Raw genomic sequence first — 26478 nt, forward strand, 5'->3', positions numbered from 1 at the left:
TTTCAAATGGGCAACAATTCAACAATTTCCATAAAAGATACACAAATGTGTAATGTTGGGACATTGTATGCATAAACCCCTATCCCTAATACTTTTGTAAACCATGGTGCTTCAATTAAACAATAAAATATTTTCACATAAATACAAGTACTCCACATTTAGGTTATTTACCCAAGAGAAATAAAGACATGCCCACATAAGACCTCTGCAGCTTTCTTCATAATAGCTGCAAACACCCAACATGGCCATCCCTGGTGAAAGGGTAGGAAAGGCAGGGTACAGCCAGTAACTACTCCACAATAAAAAAAAGCAGTGGACGAGATAGAAGAGAGTAATGAAGAAGATGAGGGAAAGTGCTCAGGATCAAAAGAGAGAGAAAACTCATGGAGTACAGGTTATGCTCTGCATGTACCAGGCCCTGAGTTTGACCCCTGACCCCATATAGCCCCTAAGCACTCTGGGGGTGACCCAGATGGCCTCCAAGCACCACCAGGCCCAAACAGTGAATTGTCAGGCCTGTTCCAGCAAGATGAGCACTGCTGGGAGGGGACTTTGTTCCCACAATAACTTCCCTGGGGGAGACCCCTATAAAAAAGACTAAACATTAAAAAGGAAGAAGTTATTGACATATGCCATGCAGATGAATCTCAAGCATGTTCAGACATGTTATGCTGAGCAAAATAATTCAGAGGCATTATAAAATGCCTTCTACATAAAATTCTAGAAAAGTCTAATAGAATCCACTAAAAATCAACACAATTGTCTGGGACTGAGGTTATGAGGGACTCAGGGAGTTTCAGGAGAATCATTTAAATGTTGTCTGTATAGATTTTGGTAGTATTTATACAGATGTATTTGCCAATACTCATCAAACAGCATATATAAGAAACAGAAGCATCTTATTTTCAAGAAAACTGTACTTCAATAAAGTTGAAAGATGGATTAAAAACTTAAATAGATGGGTCACAAAAGAGGACACTCAAATCACCAATAAACATATGAAAAGTATTAAGTATCATTCTTCAGAGAAATGCAAACTAAAAGTATAATGAGGTAGTAATACATATGCATATTAGCTAAATTTTTTTAAATGACAGCAGTAAGTACACGCAAGAACACAGCACCATTGGCTCTCTTACATTGCTGGTGGAGTATAAATTGGTACAAACATTGGTAGCTCAGCATATGTCTACCCTATAATCGAGTAATTATACTTCCAATTATAGATCCGAGAGAAATGCCTGTGTACGTCCATCAAGTGATGTGTACAAGACTTGTAGCAGCTTAATGTGTAATAGCTAAATATTGGCCAGAACCCAAATAAGTGTCCATCAACAATAGAATGGTTAAATAAATGTTGACACAGAGAGTGTAATCCTACAGAATGAAAAAAGAGCAAACCATATAACATGTCACAACATAGATACACCTCTCAAATATTATCTCTAACAAAGAGAAACTAGACCTTTCCCAGCATCTACAATGGTCTGATTCCATTTGTGCACAGTTCCAGAACAGGAAATACTAATCGGTGGTGATAGAATCAGGAAAGCTGTCACCCCTGGGAAGGGCAGTCAGTGCTCTTTCTAGAGGCTGTTAATGTTCTTGTCCTCATTGGAACGGTGGTTACAGAGCATGTCTGTACAGAAAGTCTCATCACACTGTACATGTGGGAGTTTGTGCTTATGGATATTATTCCTCAATTAAAAATAATAATAAAAGAGCTCAATTCAGATAACTAAAGAACCACAAAGTGAAAGACAGGCATTCCTAATTGGCTCCAGAGAGGATGACTCCAGCTAACAAACTCCCCCTGGTCATCACAAAAAATTGTCAACATCAGCCCAGAGTTGCTCCTAGCTCAGAGCCTGGCCAATGGGAGGTAATTCATAATTACCTGCATCAGTGACTAAAGCAACCGACAAAATGAAGATTCATGATGGAACTAAGCTAACCCAAATTTGAACCCCTGTACTTCTAGTAGAGGCTTCGTAAGTTCAACCAAATTTTACTGAGCTTCAATGTCTTGCCCTCCATCCATTTCCCTCTCACCATCATGAAGTAAAGGGCCATTTCTTCCTTGGGAGATTGTGGTCAGCCAAATAAGACAAAGTTTTTCATGTTCATACTCATTGCCCTAGCATTTTCACTTCTGGGAATTTATCTGAGTGAGACCCTTGCATAGTTTCTTGAAAGATACCTTCCTTAAGTGGTAGATGATTAGCATCAAATTCTCATCAGCACCACCTTCCTGTCATCATCACCTCCATTGTCATCACCACACCATCAGCAGCAATAACACCATCCCCATCCTCATCAGTACCACTGACATCGTCAACAATACCATTATCACCATCTCCATTGTCATCATCAGCATAAATAGCACCACCCTCATCCATACCACCATCTCCTCAACACCACCATCGTGCTCATCATTAATAACCACCATCATCACCACCATTGTCTCCATTATCATCATCATATCAGCCATCATCTCCATTGACCACTTTCTCAAGGAGGCCACCCTGAATGGGATGCAAAAAAGGAGTGACTTTGTGGCAGCAAGCTCATGTCCTGGCCTGAGATCCCTTCAGAGCTCAGGTATTGGAGGACTCACTGTCTCCAACAGGACCTGCCTCCCTCGGGGTCACAGCCCAGTGTGTGGGTGTAGCTTTCCCTTTCCTCAAGCACCGAGGGAGCTTCTCTCCTCTCCCTGACCATTGGAGGACTCCACTGTGGCCTGGAGATGACCCAAGAAACAGAGAAGGAAACCCTAGGCCCTTCTCCTTCTTCTCCTTCTTCCCTATCAAACTTACCATGATTTTTTTTTTGTAATGCAAGAAGACAGACTGGGGGGGCATGGGGGAGATGCTATCCTGGAGCCAGGAGGGTGACCACCATGGGCCATCTGAAACTCGGTGTGTACCTGCCATATGCATTTCCCACATTTGTCATTTGTGTTCTGAAGCTGACTGCACAGCCTCATTGGGGGGAATCCATGTCGGAGTGCCTCACGCCCACCCCAGCTTGCTCTCCTCTGGCAGATTTCACCACAGTCTGGTCAAATTCTAGAATGAGCACCATTAGACCAGCCAGACTCAAGAGGAGACCTAGTTGAGTTTCCAACATCATGATGGGAAGAGAGGAATGAATGAGAGAAAGCAAGCCCAAGGGTGGGCAGTGGGCACAGAAGTGGGCGTTCAGTAAATATTGGGAAGGATAGGCATAGAAGTGGGCATTCAAAAAGCAATGGGAAGAGGCCAGAGAGTAAGGAAGGCGTACATACCCAGCACCCCACAATCCTGCTGGGAGTGACTCCCAAGCAATGCACTGAGAGCAGCCCCTTAGCCCTGTGTGTCGGGTGAAGGGTCAGTGAATACTGTGTGCATGGAGGAGCATGGTGCCAGAAGGACCAGTGCGCTGCTTTGGAGGGATGATGCAGAATTTGAACACCTGAAACGTCCAGGCAGGCCACCACAGTGAGTGAAACAGACCTGATATGAGACAATAGGGAGGGGTGGAGATTGCGGCAAATCACAAGCCTTCAGAATTAGTCCATGTGCCTTCAGAAGTAAAAATACTTCTCAGGGTTGTAAAGAGAAAACCCCAAATCTCTGCAAACCCGAGCTCCTGGGTCCCTGTTCACACTTTCTCTGACTTACCTGGAGAGAAGGTGAGCATTTCAAAGCAGCACCGGAGGCCCCAGGGGAGGGAGATGGAAAGAACCGTGCCCTGAGGACCGAATGCCCTCCCAGTGGGCCACCGCGTGTCCTAGCTAAACCCCAGGTCTGTCTCTATCGATCACTCCCCCACCAGGACACTAGTCCTACCACCAGTTCCCAGCCCCCCAGGGGCAGCTCTCTGCCTGTCACAGGCCACACATGGCACTGGGCAGGAACATGGCTCCTGGGACATTAGGGCCTGAAGAGCCTGGGTGTGGGGTTCTGGCCTCTTCTGTGTCATAGGAGTCCAGGATCATGGACAGATGCTTTGCATCTCTGTCCAACGGGGACCCTCGTGTTCTGCCCCACCAGGGGCTCACTGCAAGGGGACACATACAGGTACAAGGGGAGCCACTGGGACAAAGAAACGAAGGGACCTGATTCCTCCCGCAACTGTCCAGTGTGCCCTCGGACCCTGACTACATCTGTGGCCACACAGCCCATGCTCCATGTCCTGACCCCCATTCCCTGTGCCCCGCACCCCACACCCTGACCCCCGTTCCCTTCACCTTTGGCCTTGTAGTACTCGTGCTCCAGCTCCTCCTCGTCATCCTCCGAGGCGTAGTTCCGCAGCTCTTCCTCGTACAGGGCGAGGAAGTCTATGTCCTTCTTCCTCTTCTTTTTCTTCTGGGGCATCATCTTGCCAAAGGCCCCTGCTGGACGCCCACCTACTCACCACAGCCAATTCTCCCCCCTCCTTGGACACACTGCCACTGCCCACAGGTGTCCAAGGACCCAGGACTTCCTGTTGTCCAGAGCCTGAGCTGGGGCTGCGTTTCCACACACCCCCCCCCCCGAGTGGAGCCCAGTGCCTTGCCTCTGTCCTCCTGGCCTTGTCCCCTCTCTGCCACCCTCCAGGGCCCCGTGCACCCAGTGCAGGCCTTCTCCTTGCACCTCATCACATATTTATGAGGACAGAGGCCAGGCCACCTCCATGCCCCGCACGCGCCGGTTCCTCTCCTCTAGGGGACTTGGTGACACTGAGCCCAGGTATCTGGTTTCCATCTGGCTTTACAGCAAGGAGGGGCCTGCAATGCCCCACTGGTCACCCCAGGGCCAGGTAGGGCCTCCCAGCAGGCCAAACCCTCCAGTCCTTGAGGTCTTAAACCCTGAGCCCCGGACTTCTGAGGAGGCAGCTGGGCCCATCTCGGGGCCTGCCACTCCATTATTCATGACTGTGATCGCCTTACGAGCAGGCAGTCATTGCAGGCTCCTGCACTCGCTCTCTCTCTCCCTCCCTCTCCCCCCCACTTCTCTCCCTTCTTCCCCCTCCCCTGCCCCAGAAGTGACCACTGCCCAGCCTCTGAGACACAGGCCTCAGCCCTCACACACCCCAGACCCAGAGCTGGTGGTTCAGGCAGGCCCGGCCTAGGTCCCCATATGCCAGGCCCCCCTGAGCCCAGGCAGCGGGCTCAGTTAATCAGCATCTGTTTTCACAGGTTTTCCCATGCCCCTGTGTGCATGGTGCTGGCTGGGGGGTGGGGGACGGAGTGGTCTCAGTGCCCTTAACAAAATGGAAACCCCCCTCAGAGTCCACCTGGGACACCACCCCCACTGAGTCCTCAGCCCCTCCACCCAAAACCCCATGTGGGGGACCTCAGGGTCCGAGCCAGGGACCCCAGCCCAGAGCACCCTCCTCCACCCTCCTCCAGGCAGAATTTTCCCTCGGGGCCACCAGACATCTCCTGCTGGCTTGTTTTATTTTATTAAGATCCTATTGAGTCACTTAATGAGTAGTTTATTAAGAGTGCGTACAGCCCGAGTGGTAGGGTTTCCACTTAAACACAGAGATGTGTTTAAATACAGTGGCTGTCCATCCACTATGGGACTGACCCCTAAGACCTCACTGTGTGTCCTGGAAAAGGTGTTGATGACCACTGGTGCAAAGCAGCCCCAGGAGAAAGTTCCTTTCAGACAGAAACTTCTGGAACGCCAAGAATGCTGTGTCAAGGTCCATGAGCCCCTCCAGGAACTGCTGCCCGCTCAGGTTGCTCCAGAAACTCTCCTGCAGGTCCCACCTGCAAGTTCTAGTTCGCTGTCTTCTCCTTCTTCTGTGGGGGTCCAGCCCACCCCAGGGGCCACCCAACCTCACAGGAGGAAACTGTCAGGAAAGAGACCGTTTCCTGGCCCTCTGTGGGGGCAGATCCCGTCTGGTTCCAGGACCCCATAACTCAGACCAGCAAGCATGGATCCCACTCAGTGGCTGAGAAGGGAATGTGTGCATGCATGTGCGTGTGGATGAAGGCACGTAGCCAGGACGGCACCAGGGATGTGACCTAGCCGTGGAGTATGTGTGAGGCCCGGGGTTCAATCTCTAGCATCCCTCAGAGAGAAAAAAGGGCAGCAGCCGTGAAACAGGGCCGGCTCTCTTTCTGAAGGAAACAGTACGGGCTGGAAGGAAACCCTACCTGTGCCCATTTGCTGACAGAGACACACAAGGGCTGGGGTTCACATGCCCCCAGGGGTCTAGCCCCAGGGGTCCCCAAGCATCACCAAGGGGGCTGGGAGCACCCCAGCATGGCAGCACCCAAGGGTAACATGTTCTCGGACCTTGCGCTAAAACAACAGCCATGTTGGCTAAGAATCACCGGAAGGGGCCCCTGGGTTTCTCGAGCACCATTTAGGAGCCCTCTAAACATCCCCCAAAATAATAGAGCACTTTGATCAGAGAGTTCCAGGCGCCAGCTGGGAGGCGGGGCCTCTGCAGGCCACAGGCTCTGCCTTCACAGGGAGAGCGCCTATCCAGTGCAGCAGCCACACATTTGCCTGTGTGGCTTGGTAACCAGGGCGGCGAGGACAGAAGGGAGGAGGGCACTCTCTGCTTCCCCACTGACCGGATCACCTAGACTGAGGAGGGGGGGCTGCTCTCAGCGGCCTCCAGCAGGGGGCGCTCCAGAGGCCAACCTGCCCTCCAGTGGGAGGAGGAACCATGGCAGGTCTCCCTGGCAGAGACCCACTCCGTGGGCCAGGGGTCAGAAGAGAGAACCAGCTCTCCACCTGCTCTGACGGCGCAGAAGTGAGAGGTGGGCAGAGGAGCGGGGGAGAAACTGGCTTCAGACGGGAGATGGCTCAAAAGCTGCCATGCAGGAGCCCTGACTTGAACCCCAGCACTGCTGGTGCAGCGCCACACGAGGCTCAAAAACAAACAAAACTGAGCACCTATTTTGAGTCAGAGGCAGAGACGAGGAGAGCAGGTAGTTCACCGTGTAAAAGAGTCATCCACACAGGACTTCCTCCCCCAGGCTCCCCCTGTCTCTGTCAGGGACAGTGTTCCCCCTGGGGAAGTGGATTTCAGCTTCCTGGAGGAACCCCTCCAAACGCCACTTCCTGCCCTCTCCCCTCCCCACACTACTGCTGAATCAGAGTCGCTGAAGGAGAGCCCTCCCAGAAGGGAGCCCTGAGCACAGAAGCAGGAGTAAGCCCTGAGCACAGGGCCAGGAGTGAGCCCTGAACAGAGTCAGAAGTGACCCTTGAGCACAGGGCCAGGAGTGAACCCTGAGCACAGGGCCAGGAGTGAGCCCTGAGCACAGGGTCAGGAGTGAGCCCTGAGCACAGAGCCAGAAATGAGCCTAAGCACCGAGGCAGGAGTGATCCCTGAGCGCTGCTGGTGTGTCCCCAAAAAAAGAAAACAAAAAGAATTTTTAAAATGACATTTGGGGATAATTTCCAGTAACCTCCCCCCAAACACACACACACACACACACACACACACAGACACACGAGGTGGAGTGGGGGTTATCTATTCAAATACGGTAGTAACAGGTGGCCTGGTGGCTCCCAGGCGGGCTCAGTTCCTCGAGTAGCTTACCTGGGCCAAGGTGAGGACTAGCAAGCTCCAGTCCCAGGTGGGGGAACATCTGGAGGGTTTAGGGCTTTGGGGGTTAATTTTTCTTTAGATGCTGTGATTAACAATACTGTTTGTGGGGCTGGAGAGATAGCACAGCGGGTAGGGCATTTGCCTTGCACGCGCCCGACCCGGGTTCGATTTCCAGCATCCCATATAGTCCCCTGAGCACCACCAGGAGTAACTCCTGAGTGCAAAGCCAGGAGTAACCCCTGTGCATCGCCAGGTGTGACCCAAAAAGCAAAAAAAAAATACTGTTTGTAATAGAGTTTCCAGCACCCGAGGAGCAGCCATCCTCACCATGCTGTCCACCCCAGGTGGGACCGGGGGGCTGACCTTCTAGGGGCAGCACGTGTGCCTTGAACTCAAAGGGAAAAGCCTGAAGAGGGGGCTGCGGGCGGAGAGGAGAGCGCCACTGGGGACTGAAGGAGCTGGAGCAGCGCTCAGAGCTCTCAAGCCTCCCTGCCTGCAACTTGGTTCCCACCCTGCTCCTGGAGCCAACCAGGTCTCCGCCGCAGGGGAGGAATCACCTCTGACCCCAAAAGACCCACCAAGATCACTCCTCCCTTCCCCTAGTCCGCGGGACAGGTGGAGTTGGGGGGGAGGGGAGGAGTGGGGCTCACTTGCGGCGCAAGCACGCCCCCTGCTGGCGCGTTGTGGTGCGACAGTTGTTAACAACATTTCGGTGCTTCAGCAAAAGGCAGAAAATGACTAGAAGTTATTTGCCTGATGACCCGTTCAGAAGGAAAAAAAAAACAGCAATAAAACAACTTTGTGTTTATTTTGCGTGAGGGCCCAGAAACAATGGATATAATATGCATTGAGGACTGGAGGGATAGCACAGCGGGTCGGGCGTTTGCCTTGCATGTGGGCAGACCCGAGTTCAATCCCCTGCATCCCCCCACTTCGAGCACCGCCAAGGAGTAATTCCTGAGTGCAGAGCCAGGAGTAACCCCTGAGCATCGCTGGGTGTGACCCCCCAAAAAATTAATATGCATTGAAATGTTGGGTTTTTTTTAAAAAAAAAATTGAAATGAGAACATGTTGAGGAAACTCACCGTATGAGGGCACAATGAGTGAGGACACATCAGGGACCTGAAATAACCCCAAGTGTTGGTGGGACAAGGAGCGCCTGGAACGCTTCCCCTGCTGGAGATGTGGGACGAGGCACTGCTCAAAGAGTCTGGCAGATTTTCATCAGCTAAACCAGACACTTCCCCCAGAGCCCAGAAAACCCTGTCCTGAAACTGGACCTGAGAGAGATGGAAATGCATGTCCACCCAAGGTGGCGATGAACACACTTAGGCTCTATTTGTGAGACTCTAAAACGAGAGATTCAGACGCCCGTCGACTAGCGACCGCTACTCCGTGGTAAACGGGAGTGACGGATGATGCACTGCTGCCGTGTGAATAATTCTCGGAACCAGACCAGGTCCTGACCACTGATGGGAAGCCCACCCCAAACTCCTTAGCAGGAGGCCACTACACGCGGTCACGCTTGTGGCTGGCTGGGGACGGCTGCTCAAGGCGTACCTTGCAGCCCCACCTCTCATCCCAGGCAAGACCTGGGTCTAGATCTGAGGAGCCAAAGGAGGGTCAGTGCCAGCCACGCCCACCCCAGACCACGCCCCAGACCACGCCCTCCAGGCCACCCTCTTCCGGTCAGGCCCCCTCCAGCCACGCCCATGCAGATCACTCCCTCCACGGCCACGCCCTCCCACAGGCCACACCTTCCCGGCCACGCCCTCCCTGTCAGGCAAAGCCCTCCCGAGGCCATGTCCTCCCCCCTCACCAGCAGAGACCCTGAAAAACGCAGTATCTCCCGCTGGTTGATAAAACTGATATTGGATTTTTAGCAGTTCGATACAAACACCCAGGGTAGACCAGGTAATTGCGGGGCCCTGGTCTGTGCCACTGCGTGTGGACACACACACACACGCACACACACACACACACAGAGGTGTGCGTGCACACACAGCAGTCTCAGTGCCCTGTCTCCTCCCCACCCTGCTCTGCTGCTCAGTGGATTGCGTGCTTCTCTGGTTCAGAGCTGCTCACTTCTATCTCATGCAACCACATGTTCTCAGCCACGATTCTGGGTTGCAAGCATTAGAAGTGAGAAATGAACACTGGGGGGCTGAGGGGCAGGGAGATGGCTCAAAGGGCCAGAAGCCATGCTTTGCATACTTGAGGTCCCGAGTATGGTCCCTGGCACCACCGGAATGACCCCAGTGGTCCCCCTGCAGCACTGAGTCAGAACAGCACCAAGCCCTTGAGCCCCTAACTAACTGCCTGTAGGAGTATCACCGGGATGGGCCCTGGGGTCTTTCCTTTGGCACTGCTGCAAAGACACAAACGAAAAGAAATTACTTCTTTCAACACTAATGGTTGGGGCGGGGCAGATATTTTAGAATTTCCAAAGAGCTAAGAACCAAGTGTGTGTGTGTGTGAGGGGGGTATACCACACTGGGAAGGAATTCTGGGAGGGTGGGGTTCAGCTGTCCATCCCCTTCCACTCTCCCACCTTACCACCCAGACTCTGCTTCCTTCTGCCAATTCAGAGTCCAGGGCAGGACTTCAAGAGGGGCTGAGCCCCAGTCATGCGCCCTCTGGTGGCGGGAGGCCAGTAAGGGGAATTTTCAGCTCCTACAGCCGTAATTATGTCACTCCTAGCTCTGTGGCTGGACACTCAGCGCTGGGTGGCCAAAAGTAGCAGAAGTTCATGATGCTAGTGGAGTTCTAGCCCTGACTACAGGCAACCCAACCTCCTCTCACCTGGAAACCCACCCTGTAGCTACATTGAAGGCATCCCTGGGTTCCAACTGTGCCCGAGTCCAGGGCGTTCCCCCTGCAAGCTGCGGTCCATGCTTGCTTGACGGTCAGCCTACATTAATCATCTGCAGCACTGTGAACACACTCTTGCTGATGGACCAGTGTGGTTTCAGTTGCCAGTCTTCAGGTGCAGACAAGCTGATGGGGCATGTTTATCTGTGTCAGCCACCAAAGCTGCACAAAACCATCACACACTTCCAAGAAGTCACACTCAGGATGGCTGACTGAGTCTGGGGCAACTCTGTGCTCCAGGGACTCACTCAGGGGCCCAGCAGAAGCAGCAGCTCCAGGAAAGCTCTTCTCAGAGTCATGGTGGCAGGACAAGGCCAGCCCCGAGGACACCAGTGCCCTCGACATTATTCTGATAGCGCATCTGGTACCTAAACTCAGCTAGAGCCGGGCTCTCCACAACGAAGGATGTGGAGAGAAATTCAATGCACCCCTATCATGTACCTCTTCCAGAGCACGAATGGGACTCTCGAGAAATGAGCAAATGACAAGTGTGTGGAGCGGGAGGGCACAGGTTTGAAGGGAGTCCAGGGTCCTTCCACTCTCAGTGTGCTCCCCACTCTCCCTGCAGGATAAAGTTTGGGCTGGGCTCTCGGAACCAGCATGTCTTGTTCGGGTGTTTCTGTTCCACTGCCATGTGAGTCCCCGTCGTCCCCGGGCATCTGGTTCTGGAAGCAGGACTCGGCCCGAAATAGCAGGGGAACCACACTTCAAAATGAGTCAGATCTGGGACCGGGACTGTGGCTCATTGCTGGAGCATGAGTTTTGTGTCTGTGAGACCCTGAGCTGGGTCCCCAGAGCTGCCAATCAGTCAGATCATGGGTCAGACAGAAGCTCAGGTCTGGCAAACACGAGGCCCCAAGTTCCATGCCAGGCATTGCGTGGTCCACCCCCCCCCCATACACTGCCAGTCATGGCTCTGAAGTCCCTAAAAGGTGCTGAGGAGCCCACCCCAAAATAATCAGTAGGGTCAACTATTCTAATAATGTCTATTAGACCTGCTTCCCATAGGTTTACACTGCAATGGTTTCCCAGGCTCTCAGAAAAATATTCTGAACCCTCCTCAAGACATGATCCCTCTCTCCTTCTTGTGCCCCATCTCCTCTCCACCCCTGAGGAATTCTGCCCGGATTCTAACTCACCCTGTTTCTGCTTGCCATAGTCTGAGTGTCTCCATCTGAAACACAGAGCCACTGCCTAGGGGTCCAGCTCATCCCCTCCATCCACCTTTCCTTCAGGCCCATGGTAGGTGCCCAGCCCAGTTCTTCTGCTCTGCCCCAGGCCAGCAGGCTCACACTCTCACCAGGGTGGCTCACTCCCAGCAGCCTCACTCGCTCCCAACCAGGCTCATTTTTCTAGAAAATTATTCCACATAAATTAATTCCTTGCTACCTCCTAGAAAACCAGTGACTTCAGCCCATATCCACAGCCTCCTATACCAGCCCACCCCTCCAGTGAGTACTGCTCCCCATCCCTGCACACACGCACACACACACACACACACACACACACACACACTAACCATTCACACTGGACTCAGATCTTCCCAGTTTGCCCTCTGACTGGTAAACTCCAGCCCAGAAGTTTGCCAAGGTTGTCCTCTGATCATTCTCTAAAACCCACTTCAATTCAGGACCCCTCTCTCCGTGGTTACAGCAAATCAGTCTTTTTTTCAAGGGGTACACAACCAGCTGTGCTTACTCCTTCTCCTGTTCTCCGGGGTCACTGGTGTGGAGTGACCACAGATGATGCTGGGGATTTGATCCATGACCTGCTTCACACTAGGCAAGCGCCTTAGTCCCATTTCCCATCCCTTCCCTCCACACAACCTGGGTCCTATGATCATGGAGCTCAAGAGAAGGGCTGTGTCCAATACCCGGTGGTGAGAGAACACAGGTTCATAAGCATGAGTCTGAAGGCAGGGTACCACAGGAGGGTAGCCCTGGGAGCTGGCAGAAACCAGGGTTATGAGCATCCCCAAGATGCAGATTTAGGGACTCCAGATAGCTTGTGGGGTGAGCAGGTCTTCACCACCCCCAGCAGACAGTTTGCACTTGAATGAGCAAATGTGTCTTGCTCTCTAGCCCTGTTTTCAATGCTGGGAGACAGTGGCTCTGGGCTGGGGACAGGCAGTGGCTCTGAGCTTTGTGGGCTGGAAAGAGCCGCTCTTCTTCTAGAGGCGGAACTGCCCCTCACCCCACCTTCCCAGGTGCCCCCAGCCCTCAGCGGTCCCCCCTCCTCTGACAAAAGTCTGTGGTTCTCTCTCCATGTCCTCCTGCCCCTTGCATCCCATAAATTCCAGGCTCCATGGACTTGTCTGAGCCCTGCTGTGAGCCCACCTGCTTCCTGCTCAGACTGTGCCCCCATCTTCATATACCTCCCCAGAACTTTTCAGAGGCTCCATACTCCTCACAAAACCTGGATCTCCACCAGTCACTTCCCTTAAATATACACAGATACATACAAACTCATGCATACATTTGTGTATAATACAGGTGTGCATAAACATACACATACACATGTGTATATAACTTCATGTATATGAATACATGTATATAATATATGGGTCATACATGTGTGCTTACATATGCTTACATACATGCATACATATGTGTAGCATGTGTGTACATAAATATACAAACATACACATGTGTATAGCACATGTGTGCATAAATACTATATATAGTCACATGTGTGCAATGCATGCATGTATGCATCTATACACATATATAAATGCACACACGTATCCTGTGCATGCATATAAGTATATGCAATGTATGCCTACACATGTGTATATACATGTGCATGTATATACCTGTAAACATGCATGCACGTATATCTAGACAATACATGTTTATACACAGGTTCATGTACTCATATGCATACAGTCATAGACTTACGCATACACACGTAGAGTGAGGGCCAGATTTTGCCACATGAACCACTTGACTGGACTAATGGAAGGAAATTTAGGGCCTTTGCACACAGTGACAGATTCCAAGGCCTTGATTCTGCTCTGAGGCCGCCGAGTCATAGCTTAAGGGCAGCCACAGCTCAGGTAGAAGCCCTAGAAACTTGGGACAAAGTTGGCATGAATGAAGAACAGCCCGGAGACCCTGACGACCACTCGGGGGCTCATTGGAGTTCTCTCCAGAGCCGGCCACTTGGGGGCGCAGCAGAGCTCTCCAGAGCCGGACACTTGGGGGCGCAGCAGAGCTCTCCAGAGCCGGCCACTTGGGGGCGCAGCAGAGCTCTCCAGAGCCGGCCACTTGGGGGCGCAGCAGAGGTCTCCAGAGCCGGCCACCTGGGGGGCAGCAGAGCTCTCTCCAGAGCCGGCCACTTAGGGGCGCAGTGGAGCTCTCCAGAGCCGGTGTCCCTGCAGAGCCCCCACCGCCTCCTGCTGCGTCGCCCCTTTCCTCTCCCTGGCAGAAGGCTGGAGGTTCAGCTCCTGAGACTGGTGGGGATGGTGGGGACACGGGGCAGCCACAAGCCAATTTGTCTTCACACACAGGAGGCCACTCAGCTGCAGCGGGTGCAAAGCCCTGGGCTGCGCCCCCCTCCCCCACTGCCCTGCAGCCTCACTGGCTCTGCAGGACCTCCTGGAGAGGGCAGCAAACCTGCAAGGGGCAAAAGGCTCCCATGGGGCCTCTGCCAAGCCCCATGCTGACTCTGGTGCATTCGGGGTGCATCTGGGGAGCGAGGTGGCAGGGAAAAACTGACTCCAAGCACACCACCGAACACCCATTTATACATAAAGTGTTAAAAAAAATGCAAATCCATCTCCAGAAATGTCACGCTTCAAGCAATCTGGCTGTGAGGAAGAGTTGGGGCTCAGACAGGAGGGAGATCTCAGGGCGTCGGGGGAGGGGGGACACGGAACCTGCCGGCCCCGAGGCCCCAGGCAGCCTGAAAAATCCCTGAATAGACTCTGGGAGCCCCTTTCTGCCAGTCCGGAGGAGCAGCCTGGGAGAGAGGGTCTTGTGCAGAGGTCAGCCACCTCAGGGAGCGGGGTCCTGCGGGGAAAGCACAGCAGGGCTGTCCGGAGGCTCCTCCCAATCTACCAATACTCTAGGACACGGTCGCCAGCCCCCTTTCCTTCTCCCCAATCCATCCCAGACTCCAGGTCACCCTTCGTGGCTCCCCTCTCCCTCCTGCTGCTCGACTGGCGCCTTCGGTGAGGCCGCAGATACCCGCTTCCCCTCAGGAGCCAGGAGCAGAGGCGTCCCCATGCTGCTGCCCCCATGCCGCTTCCTCTGTGTGCCCAGAAGGAAGAAAGCTGAGGGCCGTGATGGGCAGCTCAGAACTCAGCCCCCTCCCCATGAGCCTGGGGTGAGCTCAGCACCCATCCCCAATCCTGCCAGCTCGGGACCACGCCTTCCTTGGGCTTCCTGCCCCCACCCACCCTCCTAAAGATATGGCAAGGCCAGGAGACAGTGAGCAGTGACCGGGAGTTATCAGCAGGTCCTGCCTCCTGCCCTCTATCCCTGCCCGTGCCAGGGGTCACCTGGAGGTGGGGGGAGCAGTATGGAGTCCCACGGAGAACCTGCTCCCCTTCTCTGTTCTGGATCACCAGGCAAGGCGTCTCCTGTGTCTGAATAGAACCGAGGACACCCTGGATGTTTTCTAGAAATGCATGTGGGGAGGGGGGTGGAGCCCATTCTAAAGTGGACACATGGGTGCTGGAGCGATAGCACAGCGGGTAGGGCATTTGCCTTGTACTCGGCCGACCTGGGTTGGATTCCCAGCATCCTATATGGTCCCCTAAGTACCGTCAGGAGTAACTCCCAAGTGCATGAGCCAGGAGTAACCCCTGTGCAACACCGGGTGTGACCCAAAAAGCAAAAAAAAAAAAAAAATAGCAATAAAGTGGGCACACATTCTTGGCCAGGTTGTAAAATGAATCTTCCTCTGGGATGTGGTGAGCATCCCAGGGAGTGGGGTGAGTGTGAGTGTGTGTGTGGGGGGTGTTGGTGCCCTCAGGGTTACTGCGGTTTCTCCAGGTATGACTTTGGATGTCCTCTCTTTTCTGAAATGCATCCTTTTGGGATGTGGTGCCATTCTGTGAGGTTAGCGGTGCCCCCCCTGGCTGTGCCTGGCACCTTGTTCTTACCATTCTCCGGGATCCTCGGGGCTGCAGCTGACAGGCTGGACTGGGACATGCGTGCCAGGATCAGACCAGGGCCTTGCACGGTCCAGGCATGCACCCCACCCTCAAGCTGTGTGCCTGGCCGGGACATTCTCTTAGCTCACCTAATTGTCCAGAATCAGGGCCACTGGACTCGAACCTGAAGTTGCAGAGGATGTCATGGAGGTGAGTATTTGCAAAAAAAATTAGTCTTGGAGGCAGAGCCTGAGAGCCAGTCTCTGGGGCAGGGAATGAAAGTCCTGTCCTCTGAGCACTCAGCTGCCCGGACCCGGGGAGGGGTGCGGTGGGGGAGCTTTGCTTTCTTGTCTGTTTTCAGTGTTTAGTTCGGGGACCACACCTGACGGTGCTTGGCGCTTACTCAGGCTGAATGCTCAGGGTCACTCCAGGCAGTGCTTGAGGGGCCCTGTGCAGTGTCTGGGATCAAATCAGGCCAAAGAGACAACTGCCCCGCCTCTGTCTCAGCTCCTGGGCCCCTTTTCAGTCTCAACACAACCGAAGCCATTTGCTCCTCTAACAAACCTCAAGGGCTTTGGAGATTCTCGCAGGCTCCAGGCGGAGCACCCAGGAAGCCCAGAAGCCACGTGGACTGACTTCTCACAGAGGCCCACCGGCTGGGCATCTTCCACGGGCAGGGCCAGCGCTGGCCTCTGCAGAGAGCCAACACGGGCTGGCTTCATCTCAAACCCTTTCCCACAGAGGTGGAAAGGAAGGCAGAGCACAGGAGACCCCAGCCCTGGCCACGCCCGCCCAGCCCTGGGAGTGCTTGTTCAGCACCAGCTCCCATTTGTTCTCCAGGAGTAGGCGTAGGGCTGACACTGGACCTCGCCTTCATGCCCCCTGCCCAGCAGGCCGGGAGTGCCCCCTGCTGGTGGCACAGTGTGACACTGAGCCTGCCCCAGAACCAGCCACAAAGTGGCTCTCACCTGTCACAGGCTGGTCCCAAGCTCCAGAGACACTGAGGCCTTTACTCCTGTGATAAAATACACTTTGGTCCCAACTGTGTGAATGCCTTGTTCTGGCACACTCAGAGGCCCCTATCTCTGGGAGAAAAATCTATGGGCACCATTTTATAATACTTAGTCTTCAAAATAAAGGGACCACGATGACAATGATAGTTGGAAATGATCGCTCTGGGCAAGAACTGAGTGCTAAAAAGAGGTAAAGTGATATGCATGACACCCTTTCAGTAACAGTATTGCAAACCACAATGCCTAAAAGGAAAATGAGTGAGGGCGAGTGACAGAGAGAGAGAGAGAGAGAGAGAGAGAGAGAGAGAGAGAGAGAGAGAGAGAGAGAGTATCTGCCATAGAGGCAGGCTGCAGGGGGGTGGGGTGGTGGGAACATTGATAGCGGAAAATGTGCACTGAAGGGACAGGCATTGGAATATTGCATGATGGAAACTTCATGAACAACTTTGTAACTGTATATCTTACCATCGTGATATGCAGTTTATTTTTCAATTAAAAAGAAAATAAAATGTTCCATAAATAGCTCTGTAGCAGGCCCCGGGTTTGATCTCTCACCACCACAAAATTTAAAAAAATGTACATAAACAGAAAAGGCTGTTTGAATGGTGGCTTTGGAAAAGTCTCAGATCTGAATCAGTTCCTCCCCACCATCAGCCAGGAGGAAAATACTGCAGAATAGGCTGAGCTAGTGAAAGGATAGTGGAGAGGGGCCAGAGAGATGCTCCATGGGCCACCACAGCTTTACATGTGGGAGCCCCGGGTTCCATTCCCCACACTGCTTGTATTCTGAGCTCCACCAAGAGCAAGCCCCAAGCACAGAACTGTGGCCAGGGTTGGCAGGGATGGTTGGTTGTGATGGAAAAAGGAATACCGTCTGGATCAGTCTTTATGGGAGACAGTATGGCGCCTTCTCGGAAAGTAAGAACAGAGCTTCCGTATGACCCAATGATGCCACTTCTTGACCTCTACCCCCACCCCCAAACACAAAGACGTTAATTTGTAAAGCTCTATGCACACCTATGTTCATTGCAGCACTTGGCACAGCAGCCAGGCTATGGGAACAGCCCAAATACCCAACAGCAGGGGCACGCACAGAGGTATCATCTGTAAGCACAATAAGCACAATGGATTCGGGTATGGCCACAAGAAGGCGGAAACCATGCGATTCGAACTACAGGGATGAACTGGAGGGCATCGTGTTCAGTGAGATCATTCGAAGGGAGGACACACTCCAGATATTCCACTCATCTGTGGACTAGAGAGAGACAGAAGAAGGAAATCGATGAGTGGAGAGATGATAAGCCTTTGGCTTTAACTACAAAGCAGAGATGACGAGCAGTGGCAGGACAATGAAGACCGTCCCTCTCCAACGTGATGCAAGGACAGTGGTGGGGCATCTGGAGCATGTTGGTGAAGGTGCAAAATCTTTGTCCATCAAACCCGAGAGCATTAATGCTACCTGATCGTGTTCCCTACACAACGATAAAAATGAATGAGTGTGAGAGTCACTTATAAGGCACAGGGCCCCAGCCAGGTCAACTGAACCTGATTCTCTGGAAAGGCAAGGATCTGGCCCGGGGGTTATTTTTCAAAGATCCCTGGGAAAGCCCCAGGTAGACACAGGCTTGAGAGCCACCATCACACTTGTAGCTCAAAGCTGAGCAAGTCATCAAATTAAAGGCAAAGAGAAGTATGGTGCTGCCAAGGAAACCGGCTCCAATCTTGGGAGAGAGAGTGGCTGATTTCTGGCTTTTGTGTCAAAAGCAAAGCAACACTAGCATATACTCCTCTCTGGTTTTCTTTGAAATGGAGAAAGTGGAGAAGCAGGAAGGGTATGAGGAGGAGGAGGAAAGAAGGACAGGAGGAAGCGGAATGAGAACAAGGAGGGGGAGGAGGAGGAGGAAGAAGAGGAGAAGGAGGATGGGGAGGAAGGAGAGGAGGAAGGGGAATGAGGAGGAGGAGGAAGAGGAGGAAAAGGAGGAGGAAGGAGAGGACAATGATGACGATGACGATGACAATGAGGAAGAGGAGGAGGAGAAGGAGGTTCACAGATGAAGTCACCCAGGGGAACTACATCAATGAAAACAGGGCTTGGAGGGACTGGAGTGATAGTGCAGCTGGAAGAGCATTTGCTTTGCACACGGCCGACCGAGGTTCTATCCCCGGCATCCCAAATAGTTCCCCAAGCACCACCAGGAGTGATTCCCAAGTGCAGAGCCAGTAGCAACCCTGGAGCATTGCTAGGTGTGACCAAAAAATAACAACAATTAAATTAAAAAAAATAAACAGGGCTGAGAACCCTACTGACACTGGCGGCCAGGACATCCGAGCCTGCCAGCAAGGTGAGACCAGTCCTGCCCCGTCCCCCCATTCCCCAGCCCCCAGCAAAGATGCAGATGCCAGGAGCCAAGGGCCAGCTGACCAACGGTTGGTTCAAGTCAACATCAGAATTCTTTCTAGGGACACGGAAGCACAACAGTCCTTCTTAAAGGACTATTTGCACCGCAGTAATTCTCTACGGAATTAACATGTCACCCAACGACAGAGGCTGTGATTCCGCTGATGCGGTTCCTAGAATAGCAGGAAGGCACAGACAGGAAGCAGGATGGTGGCTGGCAGAGGTGGGGGTTGGGGACAGGGTGCAGGTGTGCTTTTGTGGATGTAGGTTTTTCATTTGGGGAGACAGAAAGCATGCTGGAGCCCTGTGAATGTGCTTCATGACCCAAATGGGCACGAACCAGCAAGAGGAAGACTTTTCCATCATGGATATTTCACCACCGTGAGAAGTAGACATGGGTCTTTAAAAGTGGCCACCCCAGATTTTGTGAAGGGGGCTGGTTCCTGAGCAGCCGACCTTCGTTGCTTCTTTAGTAGCAGACTGTGGTTTCTTGTGCATAGACGTTGCAGACACACGACCAGGAGTCTGATTTTTGCTCTTTCTCACCTAGATTCCAGTGGGGTCAGGAGGAGGTTCAGGGATGGCTCAACGGTACAGCACTGGCCTCACAAGTGTGTGAGGCCCCAAGTTCCACCCCTGGCACTGGCTCACATGCCTGAGAGTGAGCTGGGCGGCTCTGCAGACTGAGACCCTCAGTCTCACATGGAGGTGTATGACCTCTGCCCTGTCCCCAATAAGAAGGAAGAACAGGAAGAGAGAAAATAAGCATTTTAAACCCCTGGGGCTGGAGAGATAGTAGGGCAGGGAGGGTGTCTGCCTTGCATGCAGACAGCCCCAGTTCCATCCCCAAACCCACATTCGGTTCCCTGAGCACCACCAGGAGTGATCCCTGAGCACAGAGCCAGGAATAAGCCCTGAGCATTGTTGGGTGTGGTCTCCTAAATATATATATATATATATATGTATGTGTATATGTATATATATACATATACACATACATATATATACATACATATATATATATCTATATATACAGGCTCTTCCTGTTCCTGGAGCAAACAGATATCATTGGGCTACACTCGCATGTGACAGGGAAAATGGAGATGTTACTAGCGCCCGCTCGAGCAAATCGAAGATCAATGGGATGACAAGTGATACAAGTGAAGTGATATGTACATATACATATATATATAATTATTTTTTAAACCCTCTCAGTTAGGTTTGAAGTTAGATATTCCCACTCACCTGGTGGCAGGCAGCGCCCAGCAGTGCTCTGGATGGCTCAGCAGCCCCGGGCATCACTGGCCCCAAATCCTGAGCCCCATGGCCAGGCTGGACCCTTGTGTCCCTTCTCAGTAGGACAGGCTCCACGCCACACACTCCCTGTCAGCCCAGGTGTCTCCAGGGATGATGGTGGCGGCCGTATAGGGCCCTGCATTTTCTGGTGTCCAGCTTGTACCCGTGCTGGCCAAGGCAGCTCAATGTTACTCCATCCTCATGCAGCTGAGAGGCCGGTGTCCTGGCCTCACCCCCCAGCGCCCTTGACAGTGGCCAGATACCAGGAGGGAGGGCAGAGGCTGGGTCGAGGGCAGCGTCCTCCAGCCCTCCACACCACACACCACCCTGACCAGCATGTCCACAGACCAGTAAACGTGCCTCTGACCAGGTGGCAGGCCAGGGGCTTCCAACCTCCTCACCTGACCCTGGGTTGGACCCAGGGTTGGAGACCACTGCTCTACACTGCCACTGCCGCCAACTAGGCAGTTGAGGTTGCCTCTGAGTTTCGAATGCACACATACACACACACACACACACACACACACACACACACACACACCTCAGATCCTTGGGTGGGGGCAGCAGTGCCCACTGACAGCCAGCTGTGGGTACCCCTGGCCTCTGCAGGAAGAGGCAATCGTGGGCAAGAGGCCCCATGAGCCAGCTTCTAGAGAGCCCTGGCAAAGGGGAGCACATGGGGTGGGGAGAGAGTCCACGTGGTGACTGGTGATGGGAGAAAACTTCCCAGCAGTGCCCAGGGGTCTCGGGGCCACACCCCACAATCACACACACACACACACACACACACCACACACACACACACACACACACACACACACACACACACACACCCAGCCCTGATTACAGATCTCTGCGGACACAGTCCGAGAAAGAGCAGAGAACCCCAAGGAAACTTGGAGGAATCCACCAAGGGGCCTGGCCAGGAGCATTCAGAGAGGAGAGTGGGGAGCCTTATGGCATCCAAACAGAGAGTTCCAGGCCAGAGCGACAGTAGCACAGGGAGGATGCTTGCCTCGCTCTCGACCGGCCCAGGTTTGATCCCCAGCACCCCATGTGGTTCCCTGAGCACAGAACCAGGAGTAAGCCCTGAGCATCAGACCCTTCCCCAAAACAAAACAACAATAAAGGAGAGTTATGAGCACGTGTGGAGGCAGAGGAGGTGGGCCAGGGGCCCCACGGCGTGGCAGTCACAGCCCTGTTGACCACGCTCAGGACGCAGAGCTGATCCCCACGTGCCCAGGGCATCCTCCCAAGGACAGTACCCAAGTGGGAACCCGCAGGTCCCGGGGGAGCCGGCTGGTCTCCTGATTCTGCATCTGGACAAGCACAGCCAACCAGAAGCTCCAGGAGGCCTCTGGCTGTGTCCCCTGTCCCCAGTACCTAGCACAGGTATGGCCCTACATGAGTATCCGATACATCATGACTGTCTGCTGACATTCGGGGTCACCCCCAGGGGCCTGGAACCAGGGCTAGGGGGCAGCTCTGAGGCCCTGCGGTCCTGGGTCTTGGCAGGCAGTGCGGTGGCATTGTGACATCCCCTTCCTTGGCTGAGCACCGAGGCTCGTGTCTGCCGCCTTAGACCCTGGGGCAGAGGGTCAGCACAAGGGAAGACACGGCAGTGGTGTTACCAGGAGGAATCACTTCTCCTCAAACAAGAATTTCATCTCAGTAGGCTGGGGGCAGGGGGTCTTCCGAGTGAGTGCACAGCTCTCTGGTGCTGGGAGCTGCGGGGCTAGGCGAGTCCTCAGAGACCCAGGTGGTCTTGAGCAAGTGACCCAGAGGTGGGCGTGTCCCGTGTGCCCTTTCTGGGCTCCCCTGCCCTGCACAGGTTGGTTGGCCTCAGCTGCCACGTGCCCACAGGTGTGTCTTCTCCAGAGACAGGTCAGTGCTGCTGTGGGGGCGATTTGCGGGCACCTACTGCTCAGGCTGGTGGCCCTGATGTTTATCATTAGAGCAGGGCCTGAGAATGTCCTGCCACAGGCAGCCTGTGGGCATCCCCTTGATGGCTGGGAAATGGCAAAGTGGCTTTGGGTGGACAGGCTTGGGGGCCCCAGGTCCTCGAGATGCCTGACCATGGGCAAGTCACTGGGTGTCCTCAGGCCTGGTTCTGCATCCGGACAAACATACCTGGCCAGAAGCTCCAGAAGGCCACTGGGCATGTCCCCTGTCTGGACAGTGGGCACCTCCTTGCCCAGAAGCTTCCGGGACGATGACGACAGGAGACATGCAGAGACGATGCTCAGAGGACCTGACACCAAGTGCAGGACATCGTAGCTACTTTAATAGCAAGTCGTGTCTATGGCTTAGATCCACATGCCACCAAGCCCGCCCCGAGCAGAGAGAATGTCCAGACTCCAGAGATCCCGGCACAGCCTCGAGTGACAGCGTCAAGGATGCAGACACCCAGGGCAGTGGCAGGAAGCTGTTCTAAGACACACACACCCCCTCCTTGAGCCAGTCCCATGGGCAGGAAGTGCCACCCTCCCCAGCCATACTGCCACGGGCAAGACCAGCAGGCTCCCTGCCCGTTGTGACAGGGTCCTGGTAGGAGCAGACTCCATGACAGCAGCTACAGGACCAAGCCCCCAGGCCCCAACACTGTTCCATCTGCAACCCGGTGACCCAGCGGGCTCTGGAAGCAGGTTCTGTCCACAGCAGGCTTCACCCAGGAGTGTCCTGGCCCCCCGTCACTTGCCAGTTCTATTTCCTGACCTGGGAAGAAACGGTTCCTATGTGCCTCAGACATGTCATGATCTCAAAAACTAGGCTCAGGAGTGACAGATGAGGGGCCAGAACCAGAATGCAACTGGAATCGCTCCTGGCAGAACTCAGCAGAGCCCAGGAGAGCATGACCGTGCACGGCCCCTGACTGGCCACCTCCTGGGGCCGTGACTGTCTCCTCGGCTGCTTGCATGAGCAGTTTTCCTGAACAGGACCAGAGGTGAAAGGTCACCCTGAGCACTGTAGTTCCTGCTCCACACATCACCCCCAGGAATACAAGGCAAGAAGAGTCTTGGCCAGGAAGCAGCCCTGGGTCAGGAGCCCCGAGTCCCCGAAGGCCTGAGCTCTCCAGTCCCTCAGCTGGCCTAGGGCTCTGCTTGTGAAAGTGGGTGATGGAGGGAAGGTCCGTGCCTGGGGTGCTGTCAGGATCCTCATCCTCGGACTCCCAGCATGAGGGGCCAAGTCGGCTGATGTCTGCAACCCCCTCTCCCCCACCCCCCAGGTGACAGACATTGATTTGCCATCAGGTCTTGCAAAAGTCCAACCCCAGACCAGAGCAGAACTGGCTGATGAAAACATGGAAGGAAGGAAGGAAGGAAGAAAGGAAGGAAGGAAGGAAGGAAGGAAGGAAGGAAGGAAGGAAGGAAGGAAGGAAGGAAGGAAGGAAGGAAGGAAGGAAGGAAGGAAGGAAGGAGATAGGGAGGGAGGGAGGGAGGGAGGGAGGGAGGAAGGGAGGGAGCGAGGGAGGGAGGGAAGGAAGGAAGGAAGGAAGGAAGGAAGGAAGGAAGGAAGGAAGGAAGGAAGGAAGGAAGGAAGGAAGGAGGGAAGGAGGGAGGGAGGGAGGGAGGGAGGGAGCGAGGGAGGGAGGGAGGGAGGGAGGGAAGGAAGGAAGGAAGGATTGACAGGAGGGAGGGAGGGAGGGAGGGAGGGAGGAGGAGCTGAAGGGAGGAAGGAAGGAGGAGAGGAAGGGAGGAAGGAGGGGAGGGAGGGAGTGGGTGGTAGGGATGGACAGAAGAAACAAGGAGGCAGGGAGAGGACGGAGGCGGAAATCTCTCCAGCACTGAGATTCCAAGAAACTCAAGTTCTAAGGCAATTCTCCAAGGGAGTCTCACAGGCACGGCCCACATACATCCTAGGGAGCCAGCTCCGGGGAAGCACATGGAATGGATGTCAGATGAGAAGTGACACGTTGGCCCCTTTCTGCCCAGACTCCAGGGGCTGTGCCGTGCAGGAAGTGCAGCCCTTAGGGCCCAAACCCAATCGTTCCCCCGGCCGCTGGGAGCCTGGTGGTTTCTGATACAGCAGCATGACGGAGCAGGATCCTGCGGCAGTCAGAGGAACGGATCTTATAAATAACTCCTGGTCCAGAGCTGAAAACACTTGAGACAGGAGAGGAAGCAGCGCAATTACGAAGCACTTAACTGAGTCGATAACCCTGGCTGGAAAACCTCCGTACAAATGGCTGGCTTGGATTATCCCCTTCTCACCCCAGTCATGAGTCCGTGTGTGTGTGTGTGTGTGTGTGTGTGTGTGTGTGTGTGTGTGTGTGTGTGTGTGTGTGTGTGTGTGTGTGTTGGGGGGATGCTCAGCGGAGAGCCTGCTGCACAGCCTTGTCAGCAATGTCCTTTAGCTCATGGTTAAGCCTCTGTTTCTCGTGGAGCCACTGCCTTGACGGGCACATCTTGCCCCAGGGTTGGCCTCAAAGCTCTGAGTTTCAAGAACGGAAGTCCACCTATCAGGGCTGGTGGGGGGCAGTCCTTGGTATGAAAGCCAGGATGCCCCGGAATCTAAAGTCCATCTAGACTCCCTGCCGCCATGCCCCTCGGCCCCTCCTCTTCTCCCGTCACTTCGAGGCCTTGCCAGCTCCTGTTTGTGCTCTTGCAGACGCTAACATGGAGTGGAAATGTGCTTTGGGACGAGGCTATTGCCAGAAACGGGGGAGAGGGGAACCACCGGGTTGGGGGTGATCCCCAACAGCATGTTCGTCTGTGGGCAGGACACGAGCTCAAGGTGTGGGGCAGAGTCAGCCGCTCCTGGCCCGAGGGGGAATGATCAGCCCGCCCCCGCCCGCGCCCCCACGGCCAGGGCGGCCTCAGCAGCAGTTACAGGTGCCCGTGTGCACGCGCAGGATGCCGCGGCTGTGCAGGTGCAGAAAGTTGAAGATCTCCGAGGGCATGGCGTGGAAGCCGGGCCGCGGCTTGACGTTGTCGTAGTAGTGGTGGGTGATGTAGAGGCCCGCGGGGTTCATGGGGAAGGCCCAGAAGCCGAAGAGGTGCACCTCCTCGCAGAGCTCCAGCGCGGCGGTGGCCAGGATGAGGCCGGTGCTGATGCGCTTGGCGCGCACGCCCAGCGTCAGCCAGTAGCGGGACACGTTGAGCAGGTACTGCGGGTGGAAGTAGTAGACGGCCTGCGGCGCCTGGAAGTCGTCCAGCACGTACTTGACGCGGATGGACACGTCGGTGTTGCGCGTGTTGTAGAAGGCCGGCAGCAGCACCGACGCGTTCTCGTACACCTGCAGCACGCGGTAGAACGGCCGCCGCCACTTCTCCAGCTTGTGGAACCTGGCAGAGGGGGGGCGCAGGGCCACGGGGGGGACTCAGGGCGCGCATAGGGGTGAGGAAGATCAGGGCACTTACGGGAGCGGGGAGGACTCAAGGTGATGGGGGGGTCGAAGAGGACTCAGGGCGCTCACAGGGGCGGGGAGGACTCAAGGTGATGGGGGGGTCGAAGAGGACTCAGGGCGCTCAGGGGGTAGGGAGAACTCAGGCGATCATGGGGGGGACTCAGAGTGCTCATGGGGGTGGGGAGGACTCAGGGTGCTCACAGGGTCGGGGAGGGCACTCTGAGGGGGGACTCAGGGTGCTCACGGGGCGGAGACGACTCAGGGTGCTCACAGGGTCAGAGAGGACTCAGGGTGCTCATGTGGGGGACTTAGGGCACTCATGGGGGGAGGACTCAGGGCGCTCAAGGGAGGACTCGGGCGTTCGAGAGGAGGACTCAGGGTGCTCATGGGGAGGACTCAGGGCGCTCATGGGGGTGGGAGGACTCGCGGCACTCATGGAGGGTGGTCGGGGAGGACTCAGGGTGCTCACAAGGTGGGGGAGGACTCAGCACTCACAGAGGGTGAGGAAAATTCAGGGTGCTCATGGAGGATGGGGAGGACTCAGGGCGCTCAGGACGCTGGGATCACAGGGCCATGGGGAGGACGAGGGTGGTCAATGGGTCATGGGAAGGACTCAGGGTGCTCACGGGGCACCCCCAGGCTCCTTCAGCCCCCATCACCCCGGTATGTGCATCAGCCCTTGTGGCTGACATGGAGACATGTGGTTCTTGTAAGCGGGCATAGAAAGGGAGAAAGGGCAATAGTGTGGAGTTGGGGGGAGGACGAGGACAGTGGGCTCGTGGGCAGGGAGTCGGGGCTTTCTCTAAGAGCCCCCTGCCATGCACTCCACCGTGTGTTCTAGGATCCCCACCCCCATCTAAGGACGCTAAATGCAGGGGCCCCCTCGCTCCCTGCCCCTACAGCCCCTCACTCACCT

General features: G+C 54.6%; 2 protein-coding genes and 1 long non-coding RNA gene across 5 annotated transcripts in view; all 3 read right to left on the bottom strand.

Moving 5' to 3' along the window:
- LOXHD1 (lipoxygenase homology PLAT domains 1) overlaps window positions 1–4361 on the bottom strand; it is a 138619-nt gene extending 134258 nt beyond the window's left edge. For both annotated transcript variants that reach the window (XM_004606103.2, XM_055128225.1), the window contains exon 1: window positions 4232–4361. In XM_004606103.2, coding sequence (XP_004606160.2) covers window positions 4232–4361 — 130 coding nt within the window. The remainder of the gene's footprint in view (window positions 1–4231) is intronic.
- Window positions 4362–16978: 12617 nt separating this feature from the next.
- On the bottom strand, window positions 16979–20982 carry LOC129402266 (uncharacterized). Its single transcript, XR_008628610.1, has 2 exons — window positions 20165–20982; window positions 16979–17776 (listed from the first exon to the last, which is right to left on the bottom strand). It is a non-coding gene; the product is annotated as an uncharacterized LOC129402266 (long non-coding RNA).
- Window positions 20983–22457: 1475 nt separating this feature from the next.
- ST8SIA5 (ST8 alpha-N-acetyl-neuraminide alpha-2,8-sialyltransferase 5) overlaps window positions 22458–26478 on the bottom strand; it is a 62128-nt gene continuing 58107 nt past the window's right edge. For both annotated transcript variants that reach the window (XM_012932185.2, XM_004606105.2), the window contains one exon: window positions 22458–25500. In XM_012932185.2, the coding sequence (XP_012787639.1) occupies window positions 25032–25500 (469 nt within the window). In that variant the 3' untranslated portion in view covers window positions 22458–25031. The remainder of the gene's footprint in view (window positions 25501–26478) is intronic.

Source organism: Sorex araneus, chromosome 2, assembly GCF_027595985.1.
Source record: "Sorex araneus isolate mSorAra2 chromosome 2, mSorAra2.pri, whole genome shotgun sequence".
Taxonomy (NCBI): domain Eukaryota; kingdom Metazoa; phylum Chordata; class Mammalia; order Eulipotyphla; family Soricidae; genus Sorex; species Sorex araneus.